Source organism: Gymnodraco acuticeps, unplaced genomic scaffold (genome assembly GCF_902827175.1).
Source record: "Gymnodraco acuticeps unplaced genomic scaffold, fGymAcu1.1, whole genome shotgun sequence".
In the NCBI taxonomy this organism is placed as follows: Eukaryota; Metazoa; Chordata; class Actinopteri; order Perciformes; family Bathydraconidae; genus Gymnodraco; species Gymnodraco acuticeps.
In genome coordinates, this window is record NW_022991001.1 from 825140 (window position 1) to 832673 (window position 7534).

The window sequence follows — 7534 nt, forward strand, 5'->3', positions numbered from 1 at the left end:
TCATTTCCAGATGGTTATCCCTTGAGCAGATCTCTCAGCGTAAGTGGCCTGCGACAACATGCTTACATATTTAGAAAACTGCTGTTCCCAGACCTGTTCAGAGAAGATCAATAACACGCTGGAGACTGACAGCGATTGATGAAACTAAGAAAGCTGAGGTTGTGCTTTTGGGGGGTTTCCCTTTCCTGTAGTGTGTTATATAGGTTTTTGTGCATGTGCATGGTCTCCAAAGGCTAACATCATTGCACACTGGGCTCTGGTTTCAGACAGAGGGTGAAAAGAGGTGCTGCAGCACAGGCAGTATGAGGAAAAGAGCTTTTTAAACATTAAAGCATGGAGACATGTCCCAGGACAAATTACTAATATGAAACCTGAAAAATACAATAGGACCCCTTGTAAAAAAAGACACAAAATGTTCATCAAAGGAGAATTAAAAAGTAGAACCTCTGATTTTTTTTCCCATCATAAACTTGAAGAAACATTTTAAGGATAGCAATGTTTTGTCTGTGGCTGCGTCTGAAACAGCTCGACAACCATCAGATGGATTGTCATTGAATTCTGTTCATCATCCAAGGTCTTGTTACAGCAGAATATGTTAGGCCGAGATATCCTGGCAACTGGATGCGCAAAGCCAATTCTGCGTCACCACAATATACCAGAGCAAACTGGAATTGTGGATGAACCATGTATTTATAGATTCACATTCACAGTATACACAATGGTAAATATATTCTATTTACTGTATATATTCTAGAAAAAATACGAGATCAGAAAACATTTCATGTTAGACATTATCTGTTTAAGGGGACCCTATTCTGCTCATTTTCAGGTTCATATCAGTATTTAGTTTTAGTGTCTCTACTGGGACATGTCTCCATGCTTTAATGTTCAAACAGCTCTTTATTGTGCTGCAGCACCTCTTTTCACCCTCTGTCTGAAACCAGAGCCCAGTGTGCTCTGATTGGTTAGCTGGCCGGCTATGTTGTGATTGGTCAACAGCTTAGAAACGTGTCGGAAATAGTCAATAGAAGCACGTGTTACATAGTGATGTCCTTATGTTATGGAAGTAAACAAAGGAGTCCAATTAAGGTGTTCATAACAAATAATTTGATATACATTGTTATATGTTCTCAACTTACAAGAACAATAGAAATGTCTTTCAAGTACTTTTGTGAATTATTTTCAATGTACTATAAGTAAAAATTAAGTTGGCATGGACAAATGGATGGTTAGTGCTAGGGTATGGGTGCCAGAATCAGAACGACCTTACAGAAAGTTCATTGTTAAGTGCTTTACAAGGTACTGCTGCATACAATAAACATAATAAGGTGGAATAAAAATACTGCAAAAGACATAAATAGAACTAGAGAATAGCACATATTCTATAAAAAGACATAGGAATAGGATTCTGTGGGACATATATGGACTATATCACCTGCACATATAAACCAGGGTTATCATTAACAATGCCTTGTGGAATATCTTAGTTTTTATTTTAATGAAAGAAATGCATAATAAAGTAACTATTGACACTTTTCACACATTGTAAAAACATCTGAATATATGTTACCTTATGCTGATGCATTTTATGTCAAAATGTGTTTTAATAACATATATATATATATATATATATAGTTAAAACGGTGTATCAAGGGATGTGTGTTTACTCCCAGTCCTCTGGCTACAAGTCACTGGAGCTGGACAGGTATTGGTGGGATCTGTTGCGCACGGCTTTGTGACGTTGCCTGGGAAGAGAGGGAGCAGCCTGCGAGTGCGTGAGCTCCATCCAACCTTTATTCAAGAGAACATCCAGGAGGACATGCATCTATTCCATCAACATGTGATTTATCCTCAATAGTGGACACAACAATGGAGCTACTGATGGAAAACCAAAGCCAGCCTTTCAACAACAGCAACAATGTGAGGCTGCCAAATAACCTTGTCCTGGGGATGGGAGTCGATAACATTATTTCTCTTCTCATATTCGGACTTATTTTCATCCTCGGGGTGCTTGGGAACACCATGGTGATCACGGTGCTGGCGCGAAGCAAGCCGGAACAACCGAGGAGCACCACCAACATCTTCATCCTCAACCTGAGCGTGGCGGACCTGTTCTACCTCCTCTTCTGCGTGCCCTTCCAGTCCACCATCTACCTGCTGCCAACCTGGGTGCTTGGAGCGTTCATCTGCAAGTTCATCCACTACTTCTTCACCGTGTCCATGCTGGTCAGTATCTTTACGCTGTCGGCGATGTCCGTGGACCGCTACGTGGCCATCGTGCACGCCAGGAAGTCCTCTTCGATCCGGGTGGGGAGGCACGCGATCCTGGGAGTGGTGCTCATCTGGATCCTGTCTCTGGGCATGGCGGCTCCCGTTGCGCACTACCAGAACATCGTGGAGCGCGTGGACAACGGCACCTTCTGCTGGGAGGTTTGGCCGGACCACCAGAGGAAGGTCTACGTGATGTCCACTTTTGTTTTCGGGTACCTGCTACCTCTCACCCTGATATCTGTGTGCTATGCAAAGGTGGGTGAGCATGAATCAGAGTGAATGGATGCGCATTAAGCTTAAGATGTCACGAGTAACATAGCAAAATGCATGGATGCAATGTTTATAACACACTATAATATTCAATTGTACTTTTTGTTCATTTTCTATTTTATACAGTTTTTTATTCCTGCATTTACTTGCACCATTGTGTCATATGCACTATTTCTGTATTGTTATTTTAATGTCTAAAAGAATATTACGTCTTACACTGTTGAAGGAGCCTGGGACCAGGGCCGCCCCTGGCCAACTTGCGACATTGTGAGATGTGTCCCCCCCCCCCCCCCCCACCGACAAGAGTGAAACATTTTTTGGGGAAACTAAGTACTTTGCAAATATAATTCCTGTTTATTATTATTATTATCAACACAGTTACTTTTTTATACAGTGAGGTAAATGGTAAATGTGCATGTATGTCGTTCAGTATGCGTTTACAGGTGAATACGTCTGCATTTCCTGCCAAATACTAGCCTCAAAAACATTAAAATATAATGAATGCAAATAAACTACTTCTACTAATAATAATAATCTTAATCAATTCAATAATATAAATACTATATTATTTTATTATAATATAGTTGTAATATAGTGTGCGGAGAACTGCGCAATGTGAGGCCTGCATGATCGGCCTGTAGGGAGGGACGGCCCTGCCTGGGACTAAGGGTTTTTATTGCCATAACTACACTGTAGCAATTGTGCTTATGACAATACAAAATGTGAATCTTATATAAGCAAAACTGTTGCTTTGATCTCCATGAAAGTCATTTTTTATTTAATAATGTTGACTTTCTGTAACAGTGGTTTGGATTCGACAATGACACATTATCCGCCAAGACATGAGACCTTAAGATTCAAAAGGGTTGAATAATCTCTGATAGTTGGTGATGTGTTGATGAATTATGTTTTTTAAATGAAAAAATAACCAATTCAAGACAACACCCTTTACCTTTTATTATATTTGTATTATTGCAGGTTTTAAACCATCTGCACAAAAAGCTGAAGAATGTGTCTAAAAAGTCAGAGCTCTCCAAAAAGAAGGTTGGTGAGAGTTTGTTTCTTTCTCCATCTTCAACATGCTATGCAATTATGATTCAACTGAATAGGTAAAAACAATGTGAACATGCTTCCCCGATGTCTGGGGGTTTAACGATGGATCAGGTACTGTAATGGTAGCTGGAAGACAAGTGTGCACAATGCTCACTGAAAAAAGACTGTAGCCTATACATATAGATAAAATATCTTGAATGTATTATCTCAATCAATTGTTTAATTTGTTTTAATCAAAAATGCCACACATGCTCCAGCCTCTCAAATTGGAGGATTTGCTAATTTTCTTACTCATGATGGTAAATCAAATACTATCTGGTTCGGTCTGGCAGTACAAAACACTTGGCAGACATTTGAAGATGGTGCCTAGGATTCGAAGCAATGCAGTTTTATAGAGTAAACGATTAATTGAGAAAATGATTGGTAATCTATAATGAAATGAATTGTTATTTGCAAATACTAACATTCTGCTCCTTGACAGAAGCCTCGTGAGAAGCGACCTTGAGTGAAAACTCTTGTGAATAAAATGTAGTTATTAAAAATAGCATTTTCTCATCTTTGATTTGACACTGGACTATCTATAACAAAAACTAACTGTCATTCTATGACTTCCTGCTATGTTAGCATGTGTTTAAGGAAGCCATGAGAGGCAAATGACAAAATTGTTATTCCGTCAAAACATTGTGGTTGCCAGTCCGATGCACAAACTGCATTTATATTTCAATGACAGTATAGCTGTGAATTCCCATTTAGTAAACTATCAAATCTGTAGCTTACGGTCTGGAAGAAATTTCAACCCAGCTGAATCCAATAAGAAAAGCAGAATCAAAATGCAACTAAATAGATTGGTATAAATTAAAGTTAGGATACTGTCAAAATATTATATTTTTACCTTGCTCACACTAACTGGCAACTAAGACTCTTGATCGCTGACGAGATACCATGTGATCCTAACACCGCTATACTATTGGCTCACAGGCTTTGTTAGCAACTCCACTGGTGACAACCACACGCCAGGTACCTAAAACAAGACTTTCATTTTGGGCCGTGCAACATTTTTTAAATAATTAATTAATCTGTGTGCAATAAGTGAGAAAATAGTGTTTGTTGTTGTTGTAGTCCTCATTTCAATCACAAGAGGCCAAATGGATCCCTACTACCCCATGTTCTCAATAGGACTAAAAGCCTTAGTGTTTTCTTCTAGGTGATTTTTTTTCCATTACATTTAAACACAGTGTACATGTATTGATATGATTTAAAATACATATCTATATAAAAGAAAGACATGATATGACACACAATGTTTGCATTCTGTGTTGAAGATCATTTGTGTTATCAAGTTAAGTAACAATACTTTAGTTTTGGCTAGAAATGTATTTAAATCTTATCCATATCTCTACTGTACATTGTGTGAAGAGTGCATGAAGACAATTAAAAACTAACCTGACCTAGATCCAATACTTTTTAAAGTCTCTTGTGGCTAAAATGAGTATTACAAAACAAACAATAAAACTTCTTTTTTTTCAGGTGCTTTAACTGAGAGTAAACTCAAAAAGATTTCCCTAGAACGCTGCTTTTTTTGAGAAGTTGTTAATAAGTTGCAACCTCTGTGATGGAGCAGTGAAACATATGTGGAAGTGCAAAAAATTGTAGTTCAACAAATAGCCACCATTGGGTACTAACCATGGGTAACGTCACATATATTACACCTTTATTTTATACAGTCTAACGCTCTCAGTCACAGGAGAGAAAATAATTTTGATTAGATATAGAGAATGGATCACATTAACACTAGAATTTGCCTCTTTGGGCTACATATTACTGCTTCTACACAGACAGACAGTTACATTTGATAACCAATCATTGTCCCCGCAGACTGCGCAGACGGTCCTGGTGGTGGTGGTGGTCTTCTGCCTGTCTTGGCTGCCTCACCACATCGTCCACCTGTGGGTGGAGTTTGGCTCCTTCCCCCTGAACCAGGCCTCCTTCGTGTTCAGGATGGTGGCTCACTGCTTGGCCTACAGCAACTCCTCCGTCAACCCAATAATCTACGCCTTCTTGTCGGAGAACTTCAGGAACTCCTACAAGCAGGTCTTCTGGTGCCGCGTGCCCAGCAAGTACCCCAAGAGCGGCCCCCGGGAGCTCCGCAGCAGGATGGAGACGGCCCCCTCCACAAACATCAGTGCCACTTACAAAGCTCATGATTCTCAGACCAGCAAAATGCTCTGATATAGTGTTTGAGAGCATCTTCAGTGTTCTGTAGATAGTGTATTGAGGGAAATACGTATATGAGATTTAAATAAATACTGTCCTGATATAATATATACACATTTCTTTTTGAACATTCTGTAGACAACTTAGATTGGGCCACAAATCCCAATTGTTTGTAAAGTAAAATATATATGTTATGAATAAGGAACTCCTGGTGTCAGGCCCTTCTCCTGCTGAGCTATGAGAGAAAGAACTATGTAACATGTGTGGTCTGTAAAAATGATGATGGATAAAAGCCAACATTTATGTGGACACGTCCAAATCCTCTCTCCAGAAACACTCTTTTTACAGCCTTATGTGCAGGTGTTGTCATGTACCTCTGCAATATATAACAACTAGGTGTATTTCCCAATATATTAAACTATTACTGCAAAGACGTGTAAAAAGATAATTGTAAGTGCCAATGTTGGAAATATTATATATTAATGTAGCTGTTTCTAGGACCTTAAGTAAAATTCCATTCCTGTCACCAGACAGAAACCCACATAATGGATGACTAAACATTACGTTACATGTTTTTTGGGCGTAAAATAGCTTTTTGGGGTTTACCTTTCCTGTAGAGTGTAATACAGGTTTTCATTTGTTGTGAATGGTCTGCAAAGGTTTCAGCACAAAAGTTCCCTCCAGAGGGAGTGTCTCTCCCACACACTTCATATACAAAATAAATATTTGTAATTTGTAAAGAAAATGTTTTTTCTCGCCTACGATTATTAAAGAAAGAAGGAAATTCTAAATGGGGTTTAATTCAATAACAGAAAATCAATACCAAATTGTCCGTTAACAAAACTCTTACACAACTTCAAGTATTACTTATCTAGTTATATGCTCACTACTTCCAAAACAAATGCATTTTCTCTAAAACGTTACTGTTTAAAACATCACCACATTACTGCCTGCTAATGATCACTATTAATCGTTAGCTTTTACAAAAGGGTGTTAAAGTGTTTCACGTGGGAAGTGTGCGTGTAAGCCAGTCTTCTTTTTCACCGTGGAGGCATGCAAGACACATTTTCCTTAACAATTTGAAGTAAAGAGGGGAAGATAATGATCATTTTGGGGTGGAGCAGCATAGAAAAGAAGAGAATGTAGCAGCCATGAAGCTGCTCAGAAAGGCCTGAACCTTTTTGTGCAAACAGTGAAACTCTCAAGGACTGTCAATAATCACTTTCAGTTGCAAATTGAAGCATTCAATTACTTTCCCTTTCTTGAGGCTTATTCATTGCAGCCCTGAAGAACACACAATACACATTTTCTTTCTAGGGCTCATCAGGAGATGCCTCTGGTGTGTCAGAGTTACTATGTACCATGCTCTATACCAGAGAACATCAGGGACATGTAAATAACAGTGCAGCATTGAAATGGTGGCGCAGAATCTGTCTCCAAATAAAGCTGATATACACAGAATGTTCACAAAAGGAAAATGAATGGAGTCAATATCAGTGTTTTCAAATCATAAGAAATTTCAAATGTTGTTCTATTCCTATTAATATAACCCCACCAGAGTCACACATGCAGATGCATACCTCAAACTTTCTGTATACTTTTGAACTTTTGCCATTTCTGTAACCTCTGTTTTTATCTCGAATTGTATAAATGTTTCACTTGTTTTCTTGCTTTCTATAAACAAAACTGCATAAGCCCATTTAAATTAGTGTACGATATGTTTGTT

At 38.6% G+C, this 7534-nt stretch overlaps 1 protein-coding gene across 1 annotated transcript; it reads left to right on the forward strand.

Moving 5' to 3' along the window:
- Positions 1 to 1869: 1869 nt before the first annotated feature.
- On the forward strand, positions 1870 to 6402 carry galr1a (galanin receptor 1a). The gene is made up of 3 exons (XM_034235964.1): positions 1870 to 2526; positions 3520 to 3585; positions 5470 to 6402. Exons 1-3 carry the CDS (start codon positions 1870 to 1872, stop codon positions 5821 to 5823), a joined length of 1077 nt encoding a protein of 358 aa, XP_034091855.1. The 3' UTR covers positions 5824 to 6402.
- The last annotated feature ends 1132 nt before the right edge of the window (positions 6403 to 7534 follow it).